This window comes from Equus caballus, chromosome 11, assembly GCF_041296265.1.
Source record: "Equus caballus isolate H_3958 breed thoroughbred chromosome 11, TB-T2T, whole genome shotgun sequence".
In the NCBI taxonomy this organism is placed as follows: domain Eukaryota; kingdom Metazoa; phylum Chordata; class Mammalia; order Perissodactyla; family Equidae; genus Equus; species Equus caballus.
In genome coordinates, this window is record NC_091694.1 from 21,766,541 (window position 1) to 21,793,045 (window position 26,505).

Here is a 26,505-nt window from a genome sequence, read left to right on the forward strand (position 1 = left end):
TGCCTCCTAGGGCCAACAGGTAAAAAGAGTAATGTTTCCTCCATCCAATTAAAAATTGATTGAATATTATCAGACACTGTGCCAAGTGCTGTATATGAATTACCTCACTCAGTCCTCACAAGGACCCTGGAATACTATTATTATTCCCACTTTACTAATAAGTAAACCAAGGCTTACAGAAGTGAACTAACTTGCTCAGTGTCACACAGTTAGTAAATGGTAAAGTTAAAATTTGAACAAATTCCTGTCTTCCGTACCCCAAATGCCCTGGTCTTAATCACTTCAGTTTGACAATATAATATCTGTAGCCCGATCAAAGACATAAACAGTTAGAGAAATAATGTGTTTGTCTTGGAGTCCTAAAGAAGATGAGCCCTAAGAGCCACTCGACAGTGTTTACACCCAGCCCAATCCAGGACGGAGTGAGGCTGAGCGCACTCACACCAGCACATGGAGAGTCGAGACACTCGTGCCTCATTCCTTAAGACCCCACATCTCTCTTCTGGTTCCATTTTGCCAAACAAATCCATATCACAATTTGCTTTCTCTCAGACTCAAATACAACAAAGAAGGTGCTCTGATTTGCAGACGGGAACTTTGTGGTTGCAGAATGGATCATCTCTGCATGTTAAATTAATAAGTTTGCACTCTGGCTCACTCATCTGGCCTTTAAGAGTTAGCTTACTGCCAGTCAGCTCCTGAGAATCCCTTGGATCTGGTGCACTAATGAAAATGGTGCTCTGAACCCCCAGCCTGAGAACAGACACGACCACTGTGACTGCGCAGAGGAGTGTCATCCCGTGAAGCTCTGCCTCGGAGACTAGACAGCCTAACTAGATGGCACCTCCAGCTCACCCCACTCCACCTATAGCAGTTAGGTTGTGGGGTTCATGTGAAGTTTATTGTCTGAAGATCGGCATGGAATAGCTCAGCTCCACTAGAGATAAAACCAAGAGGTCATGGTTAGCATTAGGAAAGCCTAGTTCTCATTTCCAATCCTTTTCATATTCATAGTGAGCACAGAGTCAAAACAATGGCTGCCAGATATCCACGTTTCCAACACATGATTTGTGGCTTCATTAGCAGTCATGGGTTCTTGAAGCTTCAGGGGACTTCCTGGTATTGATCCATCCTAAGATTAACAGGGAAAAAGGTGATAGGATAGAATATTGAAAGTCCACCCCCAGGATCCCTTTTAAGAAAGGCTACAAATTGTTGGAGGAGGTAGCAATCAGAAGCAAAATCAAATGTATTAGGTTTAGATATTAAAAGTAGAAGATGCAGATTCATAGGAGGCACTGAGAGAAACAGACAAAATAAAAAGAAGGAGGAAAATAGGTATGCTCTTGTGGCCACAGGGTGAGATGTGCCAAGAGATCATTTGGAGCTCACCCAAATAGAGCAGAATGTTCTGAGTGACTTGACTGCAGGCATCACCACCTCTTCATAGTAATGATATGAAGCCTATGTAGTAAACAGCAATTAGTGATGGAGAAACCCATGGTGCAGGTAGCTCCATCTGAGAGGATGGTCCATAGGGGAATTCAAGAGCTGAGGATAGGGCCAGCCCTGTGACCGAGTGGTTAAGTTTGCGCGCTCCGCTGCAGTGGCCCAGGGTTTTGCCAGTTTGGATCCTGGGCGCAGACATGGCACCACTGTCAGGCCACGTTGAGGCAGTATCCCACATGCCAGAGCTAGAAGGACCTGCAATTAAGATATACAACTATGTATCTGGGGGATTTCAGGAGATAAAGCAGGGAAAAAAAAAAATATTGGAAACAGTTGTTAGCTCAGGTGCCAATCTTAAAAAAAAAAAAAAAGAGCTGAGGAAAGAGGGTGGGATCAGGAGGGGGCTGGGCTTGGGCTGTAAATAAAAGACAAATATTCACATCTATCCTAATTACAGTAAGTGTATGCCCTTAATCTTCAGGAGAAGCCTTGATTTTATGACTTTTATACTTTACAATAAAAATTATTTGTGAAATATTTAATTGAATGTGATCTAAATTCTATAATTTTGTGAGATGTATTATACAAATTAATTTGAAAATAAAAAATCTGTCTATAATTTGGCTAATGTAATGTCTATGAAATTGAGTCACAACAACCATGTTTGCTCTTATGCTGATAATTAAATATCCATATTAAATACGTGTATTGAAAATATATATTTTATAAATGACATGGAAAAATATTTTATTCACCTTAATTTAATCTTCAGCAAAAATCAGTCACTAGAGTTCCTATTTCCATGTCACACACACACATTCTTGCTATATTAATTTTCTATGACCTCTGGAACAAATCAGCACAAACCTAGTGGCTCGAAACAACACAAATTTATTATCTTACAGTTCTCTATTTCAGAAGTCTGTCAAGGGTCTCCCTGGGCTGAAATCAAGGTGCTAGCAGGACTGCTTCTTCCTAGAGGTCCTAGGGGAGAATCCGCTTCCTTGCCTTTTCCAGCTTTTAGGGGCCATTCCCATTCCTTGGCTTGCGTTCCTCTTCCATGTTCAGTGTCAGCAATCTCATCACTCCAAACTCCACTGTCATCACAGGTCTTTCTCCGACACCGACTGACTCTTCTACCTCCCTTTTCCACTTTTAAAGACGGTCAGGATTACATCAGGCCCACCTGAGGAATTCAAGATCATCTCCCTATTTCAAGACCAGCTTATCCGCAACCTTAATTCTATCTGCAGCCTTAATTCCCCTTTACCATATAACACACATATTCATAGGTTCTAGGTCTTAGGAGATGGACACCTCTGGGGGGATATTATTCTGCCTTCTACACTTGCCTACAATTAAACCAAAGGAAAACGAGAGAGAGGGAGAGAGAGCTCTCGTGTGTTATCTCATAAAACACCAAGACCAAAACTGGAGATTGATGCAGACAGTAATGAAGTCATGAGTGTTAAAATCCACCAACCAATCAAATTTCCATGTTGTACTTCAAGCCTCAGGGAACACAGCTGATGTAAAGATAGTATATATTTAGGCGAACACCTTAAATAACAGTTTGAAGATGTAAACATATTACGTACCCTTGTAGGGGCCATATTTTTACAGCAACAATAACAACAATTAACCTTACTGAGCACTTCCAATAACAAAAAGTGTTCAGCGTTGTCTCTGTGCATTTTCTACACAACTACTCATTTTACAGATGAGGAGCCTGAGGCACGAGATGTTTGTAACTTACTAGGGTCACATGGATAGTTAGTGTCAGAGCCAGAGTTCAAAGCCAGGACTGTGTGACTCCAGACCCTGCACTTTTAACCATCATGCAAAACTACCTCTTGCTTTTTTAACCAATATACATTTTGCAAGAATTTATTCCCTAATTGACTTGTCATGATCTCAATATTAAAGAAAAAGGACAACTAGCTGGAATGATACTATCCCTCCAGGAAATTTGGGCAACCACCCTCCCCCCCACCCCGGACCTCTCCTCTAATTCTGAGAGAGAAAGGAGAGAACAAAGAGGGGAGAGAAAGAAAGAGTCATAGTCCGGGGGAAGTGAGGAAGACAGGGAGACAGAGGAGCGAGAATGCGAGTGAGATCTAACAAAAGGCGTTTGGGAAAGCTTTCACCTGCTCAAAAACAATAAGACAAATTCAAGCCTTCCTAGGGAAGAACGGTAAGACTGGCTGGCTGTCTCCCATCCTACCTTAAAGCCCAGTTATTATAACACAACATAACATTCGGAATGTTCCGGTGACTTCCTTAGAGTGGAAATAGTGTCCATCCTAAAATATAAATAAACATAACATAGTAGGAATAAGAATAAAAATACCAAACAAAGAAATTGGGGATTATATTTAGGATATGATGTATATAGAAAAGTGACAATTTAAAAGGCACAAAGCATATTGAAACAAATCCTATAAATTTAGGGCATTCTATAAAAAATATCTAACTTCCCAACAAACTGTACCCAAAGCCAGAACATAGAGTGATATGGGCTTATTTTACCTGGCCAAAATAGAGTATTCTAACACACACACACAAACGTATTTGAATAATAGTGATACTGAGCACTTTTTATGTACAATGCATGGATTATCTAATTTAATTCCCACAATAACTCCGTCAATCAGGGGTGAGCATTAATCTCAGTTCACAGGTGTGGAAATTGAGGCCTAAGGGGTTGGGCAGCAGATGGCACAATCAGAATTTGAACTTCGAGCTTGTAACCAGAACATTCATCAGCATGAACTTAGACTGACCTTTACAAGGACTGTGTTTATAAAATATGAACTCTTGCAGTTAACGTTTATCTTTGGATTCATCTGGAGACAGAAGTATGCCTTTTAGGCTAGGATTTTTTATCTAGCGCGTGTGACCTCCTGACAATTTCAATGGTCTCTTCTCTCTCCGGAGCTGTGGGATCACAGGGTAGAGAAGGGTTGTTTACGATCATCGTCACCCTCTGTCCTCCTGTGCACACTACAATGTATAGGTTACAAAGTTTATGTGTGTATGTTACATATTGATCACATAGCTCATGTTATGTACAGTGCATATAGATTACATAGTTCATGTATGCACATTGCGTAAGGATTACACAGCTCATGCATGTGAGTTACATACAGACCACATAGCTCATATATGTACATTGCATGCTGATTACAAGGCTCACGTGTGTATATTACATGCTGATTATATAGCTCATGTATGTCTATTACATACAGATTACAAAGTTCACGTATGTACTTTAACTCATTCACTCGCCACAACAGCCCTATTAATTACAGGGAGGATTATTGTTAGTCCCATTTTAACCATAAGAAAACTGAGACCAGAGAGGTTAAGATCACCCAGTGGGTTAATAGCAGAACAGGGACTTGAACCCCTGGCCTAAAGTCCTTTCCACTAATTTACACTGTAGCAAACCTATAGATAAGATACAGCATCATCAGGGTGATTTTTTGAAAAAGGAAGGGCAGAACTCTTTGAAACTGGAAGCATAGAAAAAGCAATCATTCCCAGCCAAAATAAAAGAGAGAATGGGGAGAGAATCAATCTAATTTTCCATCTAAAAGTCAACACATGAATAATAACTAATAAGCAAGAAAAGAGGTAAGGAGAATATCTCCTACAAATACAGAAGGAGCAACCAAGAAATAAATCTGCAAAGATACTGTAAAGACACATGAAGTCACTGCAAACAGATGGATGAAATATGAAGCCAGTGGTGACGTAGGGGCTGGGCTCCACGGCCTCTCTGCCATTGACCCACTGGACAACCCTAGACAAGTCTTTCCCCTTCCACTGCTTTAATTCTTTCTTCTAGAAAAGAGAGTCCATCATGGTAGTTACTTGTCCATTAAACAAGCTAAGAGCCTTGAACTAAAAAATACTTTAGCAAAATATATTATTACTATATTTCCTGTCTAAAAGTGTACGGATTAGGATATGTATCAAACACATACAGTTTAGGATAGCATAATAAACAGTATATTTATTACATCATCCTATTGAGGGGACAAATGCAGCATATGCACACTATAGTTGCCGTAAGAATCAACGATAAATTGAATTTTATTATGATGTTTTCTTTTTCATGGCAGAAAACTAACTAAAGCTGTGTTACTCTTCTAATACCTCTGCATATTTCACTAAATCATTCTTCTACAAAAAATAACAAATAAATCACCATCATTTCTCTTCTGCACAGGTGCCATAGGCTCCCAACTGATCCCTACACGTTTACTCTCTCATTTCTTCTCCACAAAGCTGCCAGGGTTATCTTTTTAAAACACAAACATGATCATGGTACAGCATTCCTTTGCTTAAAATCTTTCTGTAGCTCTCCATGGCTCTTGTGTTGAAGATCAAAATACTTAGCAGAGGTGGGAAAGCACCTAAATGCATCACCAGCTTCATCTCATCCTACTTTCCCCCTTGCTCTCTATGCTCCAGTCACTTAGAGTAGGTATTCAGTAAGTATTCGTTCTATGAATGGATGAATGAAAAGGTGAACAATACATTAAGGTGTTTTTTTTAATAGGAAGCAATATTTTTGTGAACCAAACAAACAAATGTTGCATTTCAGGCACCAACAACTGTCAAGTGAGGAAGAATCATGGTGTGCAAGGACCTTCCCACAGGCCTCCACACACTGACCCTAACACAACAAGAACCACACTGGGCTAAAGGGGAAACCTACCAAGACAAGATTTCGGCAAGTTGCATGAGATGATGTCTCAGTAAACCAACACCAGTTACTTAAAATGTAAAATGCAGGTTAATTCAAGGATTACCAGTGACAACAGCCTTTGTGTAAGGGATTTATTTGGTTACCTATCATGTTCTTTGGATTAAGATGATAATAAGGAGAAAAAAGAAGAGTGAAATCATTTCAGTCTTGCACTTGCACTCCCCACCCACTAGTGGGGACTTGTTTTTCTTCTGTAGCCTTAAATAAACAAAATCACCCCAATAGCCCTGGTGCCATGCCAGAGGCAGTGCAAAGGGACTTAAGCATCTATCTAAAATCAGGCTTAAGCCAGGCTGTCCCGGCACTCCTTTCAAAGAAGTGATCTGGCTGGAACACCTCTTACCTTCTCAGCAAGGTATGGTGTCAGCTGGGAAAAGGGAAGAGATAGGCCTCCTCTTTTGAAGGTGATAGTGATAAATGAGATTCAGCTCCAGTATTATGGGATAGGCTGGCCCACTCTTCCCAAGTTTCACACTAAGGTGCTGAATGACAAATATGTCACTCAAATGATGAAGACTTCATCTCCACCAGGTGAAAAGAGCCCGACAACCAAGAAAATGAAGCTGTCTCTGTTGGTGATAATGCTAACTTTCCATGTCTCCCTGAGAACTGGCAATTCTGAATTCAAGGCATAAATGAGTAAAGATCAGTAACTGCTCCTAAGCACCACAGAACAGACCCTAACGTAACACATTGTTCATCTGGCAGGGTACTAAATCTGCAAAAACCAAAACAAAACAAACTCCCATATCTATAGACTAGAGAATCCTGGGAGGCAGGAACTGCGTCTTATTAGTCTCTCTACTCACAGAACCAGAGCACCTCTAAAGTAAACTCTCAACAAAAGAAACAATTAAGTAAATTAAATTAGAGTAATTAAATTAGTAAATTAAATAATTAAGTGAATTAAATTTAACCTAATTATTTGTGGCTGCAGACTTTAACCAACAATGGAATCAGAGACGAAATGCATAGTGTGGGGATAGGAGAAAAAAGTAACAGAAACATTTTAAACACAGCTGGACATTTGTAAATCAACAGGTGCATGAATCAACATCCCACAATTGCAAAAATCTTAGGGAACCTAAAGCATCATCTCTATGGCTTTAAAAAATAATAAAGCAAAGAAATTAGGGAGCTCTACAACAATGTCATGGAATCCCACTGCCAATCCTAGCTCTGCTATTAACTAGCCACGGGCCCTTGCTGAAAGGAATTCCCTTCTTTTGTTTCTTGTCTGTAAAATGACGGGTATGAGACAGATGGTAAATATGGTTCATTTCAAAGTCCAATATTATGTTCCTATAGAACATGAAAATCCTAAACATTTTCTTGGTAACTAGAGGCCAACAGAGAGAAGGAACCTTTAAAGTTTTACATCATTGGCTCCCAACTTTTTCTATTTGTAGACTTCTTTGAAAAGTTAATGAAAGCTGTCACCTCCCCCTCAGAAGAGTGAACATGTCAAGACTTAAACAAAATTTTGTAAACAGTTTTAGAGATTTTACCAACTTCTTGAAGTCTAACCACTGAATTCCAAGTTAAAGAGCTCAGCTAAAATGGAAGCAGTGATTCGCAGTGTGAACAACAGGAAGTGCACAACACTCCCTACGAAGCATTCCTGCCCAAAATGCCAGACTGGAATCTAATAAAGCCTTTAGCTCTCATTATTACCTTCAAAGAAATACAGCGGTCAGAGAACCACGCTCAAAAAATTACCACGGGGAAGCAATCAGAAGAATCTAGAATTTGGGAAATTCTACAGGAGTTGTCATTCCTTTCCAGCCATTCTTTCTGACTCTACTACCTAGGACCTCTTGCTCCTTCCCAACCATGAGGGTCCCTTAAGTATCCACTTAGGCTTATCTTTTTTAACTACCCCTGCCCACAATTATCCTTCCTTTTCTTCTCCTTTTTATCTTAACTTATTCTATTCCACACAATCCACTAGACTTTATATTCTTCCCAAGACCAAGGTTAACAAACATTTACGGAGGGCCTGCCACAGCCCTCTGTAAACTGAAAGTGTTGAGGAGTTGAAGATGTTGGCCATACCCTGGGCCTTTAAGCTTCCTTACGATTAAGTTCTGGGATAACTAGGCAGTTGCTTGACGCGCAGGACGTGCAGCAAACACGGCTTCACTTTTCATACATTTTGAATTGCTCAAAAATATGCTAATATGGATTAGGATCTTAATAAACACTTGCTGAATTAGATTTCTGTCAAAACAGATCTTATTTAACTGAAATCTGCTTTCTCTTTCTTTCTCTGATGCCTTCTCTTCTTCAAATTTCCTAACTCTTCTCTTAAGGCCCCAAATGCTATTCGTTTGTGGTCACTTACAAGGCTCTGTCTACTGCTGCATCCTTATCTAATTCTCTCCAGCTTCTAAAAACCAGATTAAGAAGGGTTTCCAACACATTTATCTCAAGACATACTGTTTGAGGAAATTTCCTTCTGTAATCTTAAAACTCTTTTTGCCTGTGTGTGTTTTTAATTATTTTTCCCTGTATATCAGTCAATATATACAGATACTATTTGGAAGCAATTTTACATTGGTTTACCTTCCCTCCTCGTCTGAAACACTATGTTGGATACTTTTTAATTTAAACCTTTTATCTGTTGGCCTCTTTTTTCTGGAAAAATCAAAATATGAGAAAATTTTCTTTTGATTTGGCCAGAGTTTGATAAACCTAGGCATTTATAAAATGTCTGACCTGGTGTCATTGCAGAAGCTGTGTTTTATTTCTATAAACATCTAGTCTTTTTATGTAACCCTCCAAATCACAGGATAATGACACAGCAATTTTTCCTGAAGCTCTACTACTCATCTGTTCTGAAATGTCATGCATAGTAAAAGTCTATTTGGGTGTTGTTTTGGCCATTCTTCTCTCACTATAAAGAAGAGGGGGCCTATAGAACGCTTCAGGGATGGAATGATTGTCTTTAAAAGGCACAAACACACTGTGCTTTCAGTTAATGACAACTAACTGTTGACAGGGCTCCCATCTGATCCCTAATGCACCCACGTGCAACCCCATTCGTTCACTCACCACTCAACCCCCTGCAAAATACCCATTTCCTTTTAATGACAACATCTCAGTTCATCAGAAAGATGAACTAAATGTGAAAATTACAAATCTTTTAGCTGGAAAGTCATGCAAAGAAGAACAATTTATATTCTGAACAATTTGAACTCAATAGAAATTTTTAAAAAAATCATGAAACCATATCACAGGTGAAATGCTCATTGACCAAAAGGACGAGTAAATGTTGGACATCTACTGAGAATGCAATTGATCCTTTATCCCTTGAGTTCTTTAAAAACAGTTTAAAAATACCTTCAGTGGGGCCAGCCCCGTGGCCGAGTGGTTGAGTTCGCACACTTTGTTTCAACGGCCCGAGGTTTCACCAGCTAGAATCCTGGGCGCAGACATGGCACCGCTCATCAGGCCATGCTGAGGTGGCATCCCACATGCCACAACTAGAAGGACCCACAACTAAAAATACACAACTATGTACCGGGGGCTTTGGGAGAAAAAGGAAAACTAAAAATCTTAAAAAAAAAAAAAATACCCTCAGCAATTTGCAGTTGACCTACCTAAAAGCAGAAAGCTGCAATAAATGACGTTGTTGGCCTTTCCAGTTCTGTCATTCCACAAATACTGGCATTTACAGGTCATTTTATGTTCTTTAAAAATTATAAAAATAAAATAATGTGATGAATGTTTAAAATTCCTATAGAAAACACATAACTAAAGTGAATTCATTTTAGCCTGTCAACTAAATTTTTTAATTAGCTTACTTCTTCTAAAATAGAATAAACTGTATGAACTCATCTTTCTAAAATTATTTTAGCCATCCACCTGTGGAGAGTATCTGAAATAATGTTCACCAAACTTACCAATGGTTGTCTGTATGGTAGAATTAAGAAGTTTTTCAAGATCTTTTTTCTTATACTTTTTTATGTATTACTTGAATTTTTTATGATAAGCATATATCATTTTTACCAAAAAAAATGCCCCACCATTTCTTTTAAAATCCAGTGGAACTCCACACATTGTAAATTACATGGAAAATCATTGTACCAGAGTTCTAGAAGAGATTACTTCTCTCTAGTCCTCTCAAATCTCTTTACCAATTTTCCCGTGCCCTGGTGCTGCTATAATACAGGAAATATTTTGCTGGAGGCTAACTTCTATAAATCCAGACTCCTACATACTCCTGTAAAATGATGCACAGGCCAAATTTACAGGGCTAATAAGTCACTGCCACTCAGACACGCCTGAAATGGGCAGAGAAATGATCGGTTCCATTGCAGATTATCACGAGAGAGTTTAGAGAAACGGAGTGCAGCCTGGCTCTTGCACGTCCTAGAGATGGATGTTCTCATTTGTGAGGCTGGTCCATGTGAACTCAAACCAGAGCCGACCCAACCTTGAGTCAAAACAGATGATCAGGAACCACCCCCATCCGTCAACACACGGCTTGCACCACACGTCTGAGCAAATCTACGTTTCCCTCATTTGCTCTGTTTTTACCTCATCTCCCTTTTGTCTTTCTCTCATGTTCAGATGTAAGTGACTGCACAACACTTTAACAGAGGGCTCCCTCTAAGCACCCCCAAGGCTTCCTTTAGTCTTGACTAAATTTTTCCATCTTGTGCACAGTGAGATGAGGAAAGTCTGGAGGACTTTTGCAAGGTTTTGTTGCCAGGGCAGACAAGCAGAGCTGGTGTGCTTTAGGTGATTTTATTTGTAATTAGGAATGATTTCGCCTTTGTGGCTGGCTAGTTCACCCCTTGAAGAGGCTTTATTCTACTATCTGGTTTTACATCTCACACTCCTCAAAGGGGCAGGCAGTAACTGCATCAGAGGACCTGAGTTAAAATCCTGACTCTAAAAAGTTCATTATTGGGTTAACTCACACTTATGAAACGCCAATACGAAGCCAGACTTTGATGCTTGAAAGACGGAAGACATAATCCCTGCTTTCAAGAAGACTGCAGTTCCAGAGGAGTGTGACAAATGCAGTGGTGAGTGAAAGAACAGGGATAGACTTAGGGCCAGGGAGGCGGCGGGGCCCTGCTGGGGACTCCTAGCCTCTGCAGTGGGGCAGGGACACCAAGCTGTCTGTTCCTCTGGAGGATCTTAGGATCCAGAAGAGGCGGTTTCGTCATAGAAGGGACACCCAAGTCATGCGGGAAAATTCAGAGAACAATTGTTGAAGGAGGTAACCCTCAAACCACATCTTAAGGCGGGGAGCAGGCATGGGCAGCACAGGCAGTGACTTTCCAAGCAGTGGAAACAGTACAGATAAGGCCACGACACCCACAAATTCGCGTGTTGAATTACACTGCACATGCAAATCAGCTCTGAATCATTCACCTCCATGAGCCCCTGATTCTTTACCTGTAAAATGGAGACAACAACCCTTGCCTGGTTACATCAAGAGTTGTTGTGTGTATTAAATAAAGAATATCAAAGGGCTATGTAAACGGGGAAATTCCATTATCACTATTATGAAAAAGAAGTGTTGCACAGAACTCCATCAAGATTCAACTCAATGATAACAGTGTTGTGTGGCAGAAAGAATCCGGCCCTGGCTTTGCCACTAACCCACCATCAGTCCTCTGCCATATCCTACTCCTGACAGGCCTCAGTTTTCTTCACCTGTAAAATTAATGGCTTGAACGGAGGAACGCTAAAGTCCCTTCCGATGTCGACATTTTATTTCTAAGTCCCCTTTAAATCTTGTTGCCAGTAACCACCACATGGCTCCCCACCCCCAGACTATTTCTTTATTCATTCCTAACCTTTACCTTGGCAGACGAACCATAATATTCATCAAGCACGTTAGACAACCCATGGCACATTTCCTGTTTTCCTCCGTCCTCTCTGCAGGTCACAGACACACAGAGCCCAGCCTATGCAGGGTTCAGCCGGGACAGGGCTGCTGGCCACTTAACAAAGGCTGCATTCCTCCCAGGAGCAAGAGAAGTCCTGAGCACAGGCCAGGGTTGTTTGGTTTTGAGGTGTGCTGGGGATGAAAGGCACTCTGGAAGTGGAAGGCTCGGTCATTCATTAATTAATTATAATTGAGGGTTTGTTCTTAAGAACCATCCCTTTGAAATTACTTTCCATCAGACAGCGACTGCCACAAAGGCATCAGATATTCAGAACATTCTCCATTTCCTCAGCGCGAGTATTTTCATTCCAGGATCAGAGATTCTGTTCTGATCTGGCTCTTCCCTTGTGAGTCTCTCCCACCTTCGCTTTAGAGCTGGGGTTTGTTTATTTAGGGGGTGTGGATGTGTGAGTCTGTGTGTTTAATGCCTACTTTTTAAAAGGCAATCTATACTACACCAAATAACCTTTTTGTGGTCTTTAATCTGACTCTTCACTGATAAATGAACAATGGAAAAACTCCATGGAAAGATTAGAAAGACACCGGAGACTGACACCCCCCTAAGGTGTGGACCACACCTCCGGCTTACAACTGGAAGGGAGAAGCAAACTGATACACTGATGTGGCTCTAAACAACAACAACGGGTGTGAAGGCCCAGGGGCAATTCAGGGTTGACCAAGAGGAAACACATGTTGCACAACGATATGATCTTGTTGGTACAGTTGTCAGAGAAGGGAACTCCCACAGCAAAGGGCATAAAAGCATCCGGGGCAGTCTGGGGCAGCGCAGTTCTGTGGTGCCAGGGAGTGGAGCAGAGTCCGGCCCTGCCCCAAACACAGATGGGACCATGAACTCCAGCCACAGCTTCAGCCAGACCCTCTCGGGCTCCCTCCATGGCACATGGTCTGGCCGGGGAGCATATGGCACTAGGGGCTGGCCGGGGAGCTTCCCCCGGGCTCCCAGCGTCCATGGTGGAGCAGGAGGTGTCCGCATCTCCCTTTCCTTCACCTCACCAAGCTGCCCGCCCCCCGGAGGGTCCTGGGGGTCTGGAAGAGGCAGTTGCCTCCTAGGTGGAAATGGGAAGGAGACCATGCAGAACCTCAATAACCGCCTAGCCTCCTACCTGGACAAGGTGCGTGCCCTGGAGGAGGCCAACATGAAGCTCGAAAGTCGCATCCTGAAGTGGCATCAGGAGAGAGACCCTGGCAGTAAGCAAGATTACTCACAATATGAGGAAAACATCAGCCACCTGCAGGAGCAGGTAAGATCCTGGGTGACCCTGGAACTCAAGAGGGTGCTGCATTTCCAGGGAACCCATGGGAGGAGAGATCCGTACAAAAAACAATTTCCAGGAGAATGGCAAAAGACCTTAAAGTAATTGTGAACAAAGGTATTCAAGAAGATTTTCTTCTTATACCTTAAATCTGGACTTGGGAAAGTCTGTTCTCTATATTTATTTTTCTATACATAAATTATGCAGAAAACTTAAAAAATGTAAGGGCATCAGCTGCTGTCCAGTATCACTTATGATCCAGCCATGTAACAGTAATGATAAGGGCTGGTATTCATTCCACATGCTCAGTGCACAAGGCACAAGAGAGCATTTACTGCTCATTACGTCAGTTCTGCTCCACTTCAAAATCCTAGCGAAGGTGTAATTATCCACCCAAAAAAGGCTGAGTTATACTATTTTGGAGATCACACCTAAAAAATGTCACTCCACTAGCAGATACATCATTGTGACACCCCTGGCTATTTCCTTCTGAGGGCTGCTGGAAGTTCTGAGTTCTAACTGCTCACAGTTCTGAAAATGGCACATTGCTAGAAGAAAAAGTAAAATGAGCATAATTTTTGGAAGCTTAGAGTTAGGGTGGGTTAAGGAGACTTCTTCAAAAAATAAGTAACTTTTTAACCAAACACTAAAAAAGCTAAACTTATACTTTCTGGGATGTCTCATAATATTGGCTAGAAGTAGAGGGAATCTAGTCATTTCATATGTTATTTTTTAAAGGTATGTAACTTCCTTCTTATGGAAAGTAACCCCAGGAAACTCCTTGTAAGATCATGATTTAACCTGTCCTAGAAAGGGCATCATGGGGTTCCAATATTTATACAGTATTATTTCTCAACACTCAGTCGTCCTTTCTTAAATGTAGGAAGGACCAATCAAGATAATAAAAATCTGTCCTCATAATGAACCCTAATTATTGAATAATCAACCTGATAACTGGCTGTGTAATTACTTTAACTATATAGTACTTGGTTGTCTTTATGAAAAAAACAAGGTGACTCAACACACCTCACCATTCTTTTTCATTAATAAAGTTGCTTTGGTTTTAGAATGGAGACAATAGGAGATTTTTGCAAATGGACAGCTGAGAACATAACTCCCAAAGGAAATACGAGATTAGACCTGGTCAAATAATTCACTAGCTGACAGCAGAGAGAAGGAGGGAAAGGGGGAAAAGGGAGGGAAATATTTATTGAGCTCTTATTGTATGCCAGGCATCATGCTGGTTATTTAATACACATATAAGCGCTGTCCAAGAGCTTTCTGCACTGATGGAAATGTTCTACATCATCTAATTTAATTCTCACAACAACCCTGGAAAGAAACTGAAACTCAGAAAAGTGAACTAGCCATCCGAAGCCACCAGCAAGAGGCAGAGGTGGAATTCTAACCCCAGTCTGTTTCAATGGCCTTATAATTTCCATACAGCATCGTGCTGACTAGCACACCTCATACAAAAATAAGAGTATTTATTAATAAAGATAATGCATTACATTGGCATTTTTAATCATGCAACACATATTTCATATGCATTATCTCACTCTGTGAGGCAGGTATTTCTATCCTTGACTTATAGATGAGGAGACTGAGACCAAGTGGCTGCCTAAATTCCTTGGAGCAGAATTGAGACGTGTGAGTCGGGGCAATGACGAGGAGGGGGTGGCTTGCCCCGTCTCCAAAAAGCCCGGGATTCTAGGTTCTGACATTCAATGGGAAGCTTCTTCAGCTTCAAATTCTACTCTTTTCTGGATTTCTTACTTCAGTTGTATTTTCTCCTTGTTTGAAGAAAATAACCGACGTGGAGTTTGTCTATCTATCCCGACCTCCCTTGTTTGCAGGTGAGAAAATAGAGGCCCAAAGAGTTCCCACAACCACTTGGGGCTGACCCCTGCCCGGGCCTGGATGAAGTGTTCTGAGTAGACACGGCATTCTCCCACCCCCACTTCAGGGGTATTAAACGTTACTCAAGAAGTCTACAAGAAATTGAGTTCAAAAATTAATCCAATCCCTTTGAAACACAGAATTGGACACAGTCATAGGGGTATTAGAATATTAGAATAGCTCACAACACTGCTATATTTGGGATTTTGGTTCATGGTCAAAAATTCTATTTTCCTCTCCCTGGGACGAGATTACACACCCTGGGGTGAAAATGGTGCAATAACACATCAACTAGATTCTTTTAAAAGAATGAACTCAGGACCTTGGGGAGAATCCAGATGATTAATTATAACATACAATGCAAAGCCTATGCCTCATATACTGTTGCTCAATCCACCCTGATCCATTCATTACGGTGAAGGATGTCTCAGAAACAGGGACTGCATCATCATATTGTATCAGGTAACCCGAACAGTGGGAAATAGTTTCAGTTTTTAAATGTACTCCACATCGAGTACATTTCAGAATTCACCACTCAGGAACCATGAGAATGCTGCCTAGGGAATCAGACTCTTGACGTGGGGCTTGCAATGGATAAATGATCAGTTTGACTCAGAAAAGCCAAATAAGCCCACAGACGGTATTTTTGATTTTCTGATTCCGTGGGGTGTATAGTGCATGGTTACTCTGGATGTCAGTCCACACCTCAGTGCACAACTAATGCTAACCCCAGGGATCCTCAGGCCTTTTGGATGGAGCTACTTTTCATTTCCCATGCGCTTAGATAAGGCAAAGAATAAAGAGGCTGGAGGGAAAGGCGCTGGTAAGAAAGTCCCTGAGCAGCACTATGGAGGGGAGACAAGAGCAAAGGAAGCAGTCACAGTACCATTTGGCATCCACCAAGGGAAGAACGAAATTGGGCAGGCGCAGCCAGCCTGGCTATCTTCCACCACCAACAGTTAAAAGTTTGAGAATGCATCCCAACATATAAAACCTGGGGTTTATCCAATACAGACATTGGCTCTAATTGCAAAAGTGTTAGATTTGAAAAAAGAACATTAAACAATTTACATTTTTCTGAACTCATTTAGTTTCAACTAATTTTTCAGAGTGTCTACAGTATGCCCAGAATATGCTAAGTATTTTACATTATTTTATTTAATCTCTTCTAATCTAATTCTCACAACTCTGATGAAGTGGCTATTTTTATTGCCTTTTTGTGGATGAAGAAACTGAGACTCAGCAAGCTCACTCAGTTCGCGGGCGCCGGCGCGGGAGCCCAGGTCCTGCTCTCTGAGTTCCAGACCCAGTGTTCCTACCCCCTCTGAATCCTGCTATTGTGCATTCATGACACCAAATTCCAGGTTATCAGTGGAGCTTTGAATAGGACCAGATTCTTAAAAGGTGCCTTTGTATTGAGGTATAACTTTGTCCTAAAAACTCCTTTCTAAATAAAGGAATTATCTGTATAAACACAACAGGAATGTCACAGGATTCTCTGGTCCAACCAAGTTGCAGAAGTTTGGACTAGGACCTCTAATGTTACCTGTTTCTAGTGTAAACTACTTATCTAACAGACAGTGAAATGGAAGCCCAGGGAGTGGAGCGACTGGCCAAGTTCACGCGGATGTTCAGTAACAAGAAATAAAAGGAAAATCTCTGAGTTCCTAGTTCAGCACAATACTTGGTACAAAAGTAGTATTATACTTTTGACATTGAGAGATCTTCCACCCAATTTCCTGAAGACAGTGACTTACATCAAATGAGCACTATTTCTCTGATCACAAATGCCTAGACGTATTTACAAATCACACATCTACACGCGATTGCTCGTGTGGATACTTCCAACAATATTTTTCTCTTTATAGTAAAAACATATCTAAACATCTAGTGAAAGTCTTTACCTGAAGGCTTTACCACAGTTAGTATTTATTAAGCTGCTTCATTCTAAGGTAAAGAATTATTTCAGTGAATATTTTAAAAGCTACAACTGGGGCATTCTTATCACAGACTAAGTTAGAAACACATACACATTACCCACAAGTTATGTGTAGGGCTAGAGTCACTTTGGGCAAAAAATAATTATGTCATGTGATGACTACTATAAAATATACTTAAAATTAGTTTGACGAAGTAGTATCAGCGATAGTTTGTCTCAGTGACACTTTGGTCAATATCACTGAGCAGAAACACGAATGCTATCGGGAAGAAGAATTACATCCATCTGAAATAATTACTGCCCTTTAGGGGAGCCAAACTAATATTCACAATAAGAAAAGGGTCAGAACCTAAACCTCGTTTAACAACTTCCAACGTGGATGAGCTTAAGCAGAACATGAAGACGCGTTCATCATACTAGAAAGTCAGAAGGCATTTGAACGATGCCTCTCCTTCCCTTCCCATATCATTCTTTCAGCAGTGGCATCAATCCTAGCCGGTCAAAGCTCAGTGTAAAAAAAGACCATGAAACTGGCTGCAACCATATCCTTGCTATAAAATCGTTCTGATGCTTTCCACCTAGTAAGCGCTCAGCAAACATTTACTGATTTGATTATTCATTGTTCCTCTGCCAAAATGGAAGGCATCTACGCTGACAAGTCAAATTCTCAGGAGACTAGAGGGCAGAAGTGCAGCTCCCCTGTGTGTGTGTCTGACTGAGAAGACTCTTGGCACGTGTTTTACAGATAGTGGATGGTAAGCTGACCAACGCTCAGATCATTCTTCTCATTGACAACGCCAGGATGGCCGTGGATGACTTCAGCCTCAAGTAAGTTCCTTCTTCACGGTGTTGCGGGGGTTTTTGTTTGGTGGTTTTGTTTTGTTTTTTGGGTTCCTCTTGTTTTTGTTTTGCAGAAGGAAAACTTATCTCACACTTGCCCACACGTAAAATCTTCCTGAGATATAATTAAAAGGTGTAACAAGAACAAATACTTGACTGGACCCTAGTTTAAACAAGCCAGCTATAAAATACAATTTTTGGTATGGGAAAATTTGAATATGAGGCAATAATTAGATGACATTGAAGAGTTGTTATTAATTTTTTAGGTGTGATAATGTTATGCTTATTTAGAAAAATGTCTTTTTCTTTAAATGCATTCTGAAGTATTTAGGGGGTGAAATATCATAATGTCTGTAATTTACTTCAAAATACAAAATAGAATATAAAAATAAGCAAACATGACAAAACGTTAATGGTTGCTAAATATAAGTGCTGGCCACATGACTGTTTATTATTTTACTCTAATTAAAAAAAATAACTTTGAATCACCATCACAGAAAAACCTGCATGAAATAGACATATGAAGCTTGCAAAGTATGTATTCATTTGCTCCCATTAAACCTAAAAGGTAAGAGATTCGCCTCTAAACGAAAGTAAATCCTTAAAAGACCAGAGCCTTCCAACAGCAGATGTGCTCTTCCCTTCCTTCTAATCAAAGGTATGATAATGAACACTCCTTCAAGAAAGACTTGGAAGCTGAAGTTGAGGGTCTCCGAAAGACCTTGGATAATCTGACCATTGTCACAACAGACCTGGAACAGGAGGTTGAGGGAATGAGGAAGGAGCTCATCCTCATGAAGAAGCACCACGAGCAGGTATAACTCCCCGGGGGCTCCTGATAACTGGTACTGCTCTTAACCTGCACATTTCAAGTGATTCAATACCTACACAAGACATTACCATCCAAATGCCAGTTCTATCGTCCTTCAACCTAAATAATCGTAAGGAACCACATAAGTATCTAATTTTTCCAACTTCAAGATTATCTACTCACGTGTCAAATATAACAGCCAAAATATAATCACAATTAATGATGAATTGGTCAACAATTTTGTTAACACACAATATTTCCCCAGACTTTTTTTTATTACACTGTAAGAACAAACGTGTGAGACTGAACTTCCTTCACTGACCCAATGTGCAGCAAATTGAGGGACAATAGAATAAAGAGAATCTGTCACTGATCAAGGTAAATGTGACTAGTAGCAAAATTAAGAATCCTAATTTCCAGAGGCATTTAACTGACTTTTAAAAAGTTACTATCCATCTAAAGTCCCTGAGACTCTGATAAAATGGTAGAAAAACAGTCCCCATTTTAGGCAAACAAAATTGCTTACGAACATCAAAGAGCCTTAGTTTCTGAACAGCTGGTCAGATAATGACTGCTAATTAAAACTTTCCTGTGGTTTCTTGGTTTTCATATCCTATGGGCATCAGTCCTACAGAGTCATAATGCATTGATGAGATTTTAAAAGCCTCTACGTCTTTTGGCTTTGGGTTACTGAACTGCTTCCCAAAAGCTTTGGTCTATAACCCGAAATGTTCAACTGCTTAAATGTGTCGATTCACCCATGAACATTTGCTGAAGAGTTCTTGACACACCAGATGGGGCCAGCCCCATGGCTTAGCGGTTAAGTTTGTACACTCCACTTCTGTGGCCCGGGGTTCGCAAATTTGGATCCCAGGCAAGGACCTACGCATTGCTTATCAAGCCATTCTGTGGCAGGCATCCCAAATATAAAACAGAGGAAGAGAGGCACAGATGTTAGCTCAGGGCGAATATTCCTCAGCAAAAAGAGGAAGATTGGCAAGAGATGTTAGCTCAGGGCTAATCCTCCTCAAAAAAGAAAGTCAATCTTGACACACTATTAAGCACAATTCTTTCTGAAATGTTTTCAACCAGGAATTAAGTCAGTAATCACAAAGGCTGTTTGATATCTGTCTGTATAAGCATAAGAGAAAAAAGTACATAATATTTTGTCATCAACAAATAGTAACTGAGAAACCAAACCAAACCAGTGAAAGAGTAGCAACCACAGAAGCTGAAGTTCTAAACGATCCATTAACTGCTGCCAATCAATACACTTCCAGCCTTCTGATCATTACAGCCAATTCATTTTCTTTTTCTGTTATTAAACAGGAAATGGAGGAACATCGTGTGCCAAATGACTTCAAGGTCAATGTGAAGGTGGATACAACTCCAGGGGAAGATCTGATCAAGGTCCTGCAGGATATGAGGCAGGAATACGAGTCTATAATAAAGAAGCAGCATCAAGATTTGGACACGTGGTATAAAGAGCAGGTAAAAGAAAGGTGCCCAGACTCCCTGAAGGTTCCATTTCCATGCGGTCCAATGCCAATGCCTCTGCCCTTTGCTTGGTCTCACAGTCAGCGATGATGGCCCAGGAGGCGGCCAATCCAAAAGTTGTGCAGAGCAGCCAAAGTGACATTCATGAACTGAAGCGTACTTTCCAGGCCCTGGAGATCGACCTGCAGGCACAGTGCAACAGGGTGAGTCTGAGCTTGGAAAATCCTGGGTGGGTACCACCTCCTCCACAAAGCCTTCTTTGACCTCTCTCATGGGCCCATCTCCCCAACTCCCTTGGGACATCTCTCACTTCCCACTTTCCCCCCAAATGTTTTATGATGAGGATGATAACAAGAGCTATCATTCATTGAACGTCCATGGTGTGCTAGGGAGTTCATTATACTAAATGTCATCAATCCTCACATTAACTTTTCCAGGTAGGTTTTAGTAACTCCATTTTAGGGACAAGTAAACCAAAGCTCCAAACAGTTAAGTAAATTAGCCAAGGTCACACAGCTAGTAAGAGGTCAATGGTGAAGCCAGGTGGTGTTTTGGGGGCGGCGCAGCTCTAGACTCCCATAATCTCTATTAGTGCTCTCCCCACTTACAACCAGCCTGTCCCCCCAACTCCAATAAAGAAAAGTTATGTGCCTGTGACCTGGATGACTCCAGGTCACCCAGGCCTGGCTGACTCCAATCACTGTACATGTGTCTTATCACCTAGCAAACTACAAGTTCTTGAGTCTAAGTCATTTCTATAATCTTTATGGTCTTTTAGTAAAATGCTTTGTGTGAATGTCATAAGCACTCAAAATTCATTAAATAAAATCTATCCTTTGAGTACCTTTGTAGCCTATCTGAATCTTCTAATCATTCATCAATATCATTCCCCAGTACCACTCTGCCCTCAGTCTTGAGGAGAAATGATTAGCTCATTTTATTGTAGATGCACATGGTAAATTACTGTTATGTTGTAGGAATCAGTGATGGTGAACAGACGTTTAAAATGTGCGCTGTCAAGGTGATAATAACGAGCCCAGAAATAATTACAGTTTTATAGCTTTCAAAATATTTTAACACACAGTATTTCACAACACCCTGTGAGGTCAGCAAGGCATTTATATCCATTTCCATGCATTCCACCATCTGACACTATTCTAAGCACTGAAGATTTGACAATAAAGGAGTTCGTATTCTAGTGAGGATGACAGACAATAAATGCATGAATCTTCAAAATACATAATATGTTAGGCGGAGAAAAGTGCTACAAAGAAATGAAGCATGAAAGGGAGGTAAGGCATGGCAGGGTGAATAGATGTCATTTTAAACAAGGTGGTCAGGAAAGGTTTTACTGTTAAGGTGACAGTTGAGCAAAACCCTGAAAGTGGTAAGGAGGTGAATTATGTGGCTATGGGGGGAGGGGTTCCAGGTGGAGGGAACAGCAAATACACAAGCAATGAGGCACAGGTATGTCCAATGGGTTGGAGGAATAGCAGGGAAGCCACTGTGGCTGCAGTGAGTGAACAAAGAGAAGAAGAAAGGAGAGGAGGAGAGGAGGGAAGGGAGGGGAGGCCATGGGGTAACAACGGAGCCAGACTATGTAGCCTTGAACCTTGGAGGGTGTCCAGAGGAATTTGAAACAGCAGATATAGACAATGCCTTGAGGAACTTTGCTGTAGGTGAAGGCGATCAGAACAATTGGATGACAGCTGAAGGTAGATATGGGTTCAAGAGAGAAAAATTTTAAGGTAGGAGAAATTATTCTATTTGAAAGCCAGTGGGAATAATCTAGTAGCGAGGAGAACACTGATGATGCAAGAAGGCAGGCAATTGCAGAGATGACTGGAGCACAGACAGCTCATGCCAAGTAACAGGAGGAAATGAGTACCTGGACAGACTCAACCACCTGGGTGTAAGTAATGGTGAGAGCTTGTGGGAGTCCTCTCCCGGCGGCTTTCATCTCCTCAACGACATAGGAAGCAAGGCCATGGGCTGAGAGAAAGGAGAGGGAGGAGGGAGGTTGGAAGACAGAGGAGAAGGAATGAAATAGCCCTCTGGGAGAAGAGGAGAGTAAGTAGACCAGGGACATGTGGTTTAATGGCCAGGCAGCATTAAGAGCCCCCTGAAAGCTAGCAGTCATGATAAAGTGAGAGTATCCAGCACAGTTATGAGTTTCTCCTTAAGATGAAAGTCAGGTGCTCCAGGAAAGCAGGTGGCAACACCAAACAGAACAGGGACTTGAACTCAGTTCTCTGCATCCTGTATCCAGCAACTGTATTTTGCAGCTTTTAAAATTTCCTCAAAAATGACGATTTGTTACCATTGCCATAATCGAAAAGCATTGCTTGGGACTAGGGTTGCCAGATTAACTGAATTAAAATGTAGAACACCCAATTAGATTAGAATTTCAGATAAAAAACCAAAGTTTTTTTTAGTATGAGTATGTTTTATGCAATATTGGGGCAATATTTGGGACATACTTGTACTAGAAAATTACTCGTTGCTCATCTGAAATTCGAGTTTAACTAAGTGGCCTCTATTTTATCTGGCATCCCTACTTGACACCCTTCTCTGGAGATAAAACAGACAGCAGTCTCAGTCGCCGTCTCCCGCTAGGAGTTTTCCATCTGGCAGAAACAAAATGTAAGCATGAGGAGGTAAGGAACAGATCAGAGCAAGGCAGCATATGCCCCATCCCAAAGGAGCGGTGTAAACAATAAACGCTACAGGAGCGCAGCGAAGTTGCCAAGAGCTCCCTGACACAAAGGTTTTACACTGGGAAAACGGGCTTCAAAAGTCCTGACACCGCTCAACTCCCCACTGCCCAAGCCCCAAACCTATAAGTCAGCCTGCTTCTCATCTTTGCATCCCCAGCAGCTGCCAAGACACCTAGCTGAGTGGTCGCTGTATCCTAAGTACTTAACAAGCACATCTTATTGAATCAATCAAGCCGCCAGTCAATTAAGGAAAGAAACATGATTTCTTTTTTCAGAAATCTGCTTTAGAAAACACGTTATCAGAGACCCAGTCTCGGTACTCCTGCCAACTCCAGGACATGCAACAGATAATCTCTCACTATGAGGAGGAACTGATGCAGTTACGCCATGACCTGGAGCGTCAGAACAGCGAATACAAGGTCCTCCTGGGCATCAAAACCCACCTAGAGAAGGAAATCGCCACGTACCGTCAGCTCCTGGACGGAGAGAGTGAAGGGTAAGGCAGAAGCTGGCAGGGGAGAGGAGGAGGCAAAGGACATCCAGCTCGTGTGTGCATTCATGTACCCTAAGATTCTTTTAGCAATCATCACTCTAGACAAAGAAAGATTTATGTTGAATTTCTCCTGAAGATACTTAGATCAGGTTGTATTTCATTAAGCAGCAAGTGAGAATTAATCAGCTCTTACTCCCAGGACACTGAGATTTGAAGCCAACAGTTAAAATTAGTATATTAAAGTCTCTAGAAAGAAACAACCAACAAGGTTCAGGTAGAGTGCTTCCCAGTGGGAATGCACGTGATTTTGGCTCCAAAAAAAGGGAAGATTGGCGGAATATTTTAGCCTAATAGCAGGAAAAGATTCATAAGAGATTGAGATGTCTAGATTTTCAATCTGGTACTTCTGACCACCTTGGAAAATGAAAACAGCTGTCCACAAAAAGGGCACATACATCCTATGACTCAAGAGAAACGGTTAGAAGTTTTAAAAAAATACATAAATAAAATAAAATGAACAGTCTGAAAAGCCCAGACATTCCAGGCTTCAGACCCAGACCCAGGAAAGGATCCCAGGGGAGGAAACCTGCAGCCAGTTGAAAGGATGGAGCTGGTCCGGTAAACCTTCTCTGACCCCAGGGTCGGTGGGAGGCAGTACTCACTGGTTTCTGGATCCAGAGGATTCTCCCATGAACTCATGACCTTGAGACTACAGAGCTCAGACAATTATCCTCATTAAAGAGCTACAAATTTACAAGCAGGCAAAGGAAGTTAGTTCATCTTGAGGTTTTTATGATAGTTGCTAATACTAAAATGAGCTTTAACCTTTATCACTTTTATAGGACAATGGAGGAATCTAAGTCGAGTGTGAAAGGTAAAAAAATTTCTTTCATTGTTTGAAGCTACTTTTTTAAATGAATCAGCACATTTATCCATTCTGTAATATTCATAAGCCTTAGTGTACTCCTAAATGTCCTGTGTTCAATTTTTATTTTACTCCCAAATGGCCAGGAATCTTGGATTAACTTAAGTTAGATAACACAGAAAAAAATGAGCTCTCAATATTGTCCTCAACCATATATATGAAGGTTCTTTGCAAGCAGTAAATAAAAACAATCATTAATATTTTCACATCACTATTAAGTAATGGAGCCTGTTTATTAAACTCCTAGGAAATTAGAAGGAAATGATTTCACATAATTTCCCCAAGTATATTCTGTTGAATACTAGCATTCCATGAGATTTTAATTGAGTATTATGAAAGACGTGCTCTATGGCCAGATACAGTTGAGAACACTACATACCACTCTCCTCTTCGTGAAGAGTCATGTTGCATGTCAGTAAGTTCAAGATGGAACAAGCACTGCTGTGGGGAAGAAAGGACGTTGTACTTCGTATAACACAGTGCTCCCAAATACATGTGACCTGGGAACTCCATGTCCTCAGATTACCTTTAACACCTCACAGAAAAGCTCCAAGAAACCACAGTGCGGAACAAGTGGGACTTTCTATTCATTTATGGTAAAAAGGTTCTAAGGCGTTAGAGATTCAGAGAATCAGAGCTCGAGTAACCATCACAGAACAGTTGATCTAACTGCTATCCCTCTGCAAGCTCCCGACAAATGGTCCTTCAGCCTCTCTTACCCATGGCCAGGGATGGGGAACCCATTACTTGATAGGGTGGCCCAATCTACTGTTCAAGAGGTTTGATTTTAACAAGGTTCTCCCCATATCTGTATTAATGGTTTCAATTCTTCTCTCTGGTCTAGAATCAGTTTACTAATGTGTCAACAAAACGTTAGTCAAATAAATCATATCTTTGAAAACAGCGACCATGATAAACATCCCTGGCTTCTCACCCATCTCTCATAAGCATGCTTTGTAGATCTCAAAATCAGGTGCCCAGAATGGCATTTAATGCTCTGTAAGCTCAAAGAATCTGTGATGTAAGTGCTACAAAGTCAACATAAGCAGAAAGGACTCCTTGAGTGCTTATGGTCAGAGACTAGATTGTGATTCAGGCACACCTAGGATGAAGTTCTCGACCTCTAGAAGATGACACTGTCACTGTTCAGACCCCTCATTTCCTGGAGGGTGGGAGGAAATCCTTCCTCGGTGAGATCTCTCTTCATTCCCGCAGGCCTGTCACATTGCTTAGTGATCATTTTGGAAGGCACAGAGAGCCTTCAGGTGCTGAGAGCAGGGAAATGAAAATGAGTACAGTTCAGATGGTGGGAGAAGCACGGCAGTGACCTCTTCATTGCTCTTTCCCTCAGCGTCTGCAGCACCAAGGATCAAGGCCATCACACAGGAGAGTGTCAACGGGAGAGTAATTCTTTCTCAAGTGAATGAGATCCAAAGGTGTGCGTGAGGCCAATAAAAGTTTCTGCCTGTTTTCCCCAATGGAAAGTCCTTGCCCGGACACAAATGAGTGAGTCCTTAGAGGTGCCCCTGGGGTTATCAAACTTCTATTTTTTTCTCTGTAACAATCTCACCAGATGTTCCACAGTGATCTTAACGTACCGCTGCACCTTTTGGATCAAAGTATGAGTTCATGAGCTTAAAGCTCTGCTTTCCTAGTACAATATTCAGATTCCCATCATTGTGTATCTGTTTTGTAGTCAATAAAACTCTCCACCAGCTGCATCATGTCTTTTTCTATATTATATGGAAAGATAAGACCTACAGGTCTCATTCTAATGAGGGATTCTCAGAGCATTATCCCTGAACGATCCAGAGGGACCGTAATGCTTTAAACATGTTCAGAGCAGCCAAACACGGGCAGAATTGTTACCCTGCAGCCGTGCCACCTAGGGACGAGATGCGGCTCATAAGGCTCTCCAGACTTCTGCCAGCAGGAAGGGGGAAAAAGAGAGAAAGGGAGGCCTAGAAAGCCTCACT

The 26,505-nt window shown here is 41.3% G+C and overlaps 1 protein-coding gene across 2 annotated transcripts; it reads left to right on the forward strand.

Annotated features, from left to right (window-relative positions):
• Positions 1 to 9,689: 9,689 nt before the first annotated feature.
• Positions 9,690 to 26,250, forward strand: KRT23 (keratin 23). Of its 2 annotated transcripts, NM_001346192.1 has the most exon segments (8): positions 11,992 to 13,396; positions 17,992 to 18,074; positions 18,745 to 18,901; positions 20,227 to 20,388; positions 20,475 to 20,597; positions 23,387 to 23,607; positions 24,447 to 24,478; positions 25,881 to 26,250. In NM_001346192.1, coding segments are annotated over 8 exon segments (1,287 nt in total). In that variant the 5' UTR covers positions 11,992 to 12,982; the 3' UTR covers positions 25,976 to 26,250.
• The last annotated feature ends 255 nt before the right edge of the window (positions 26,251 to 26,505 follow it).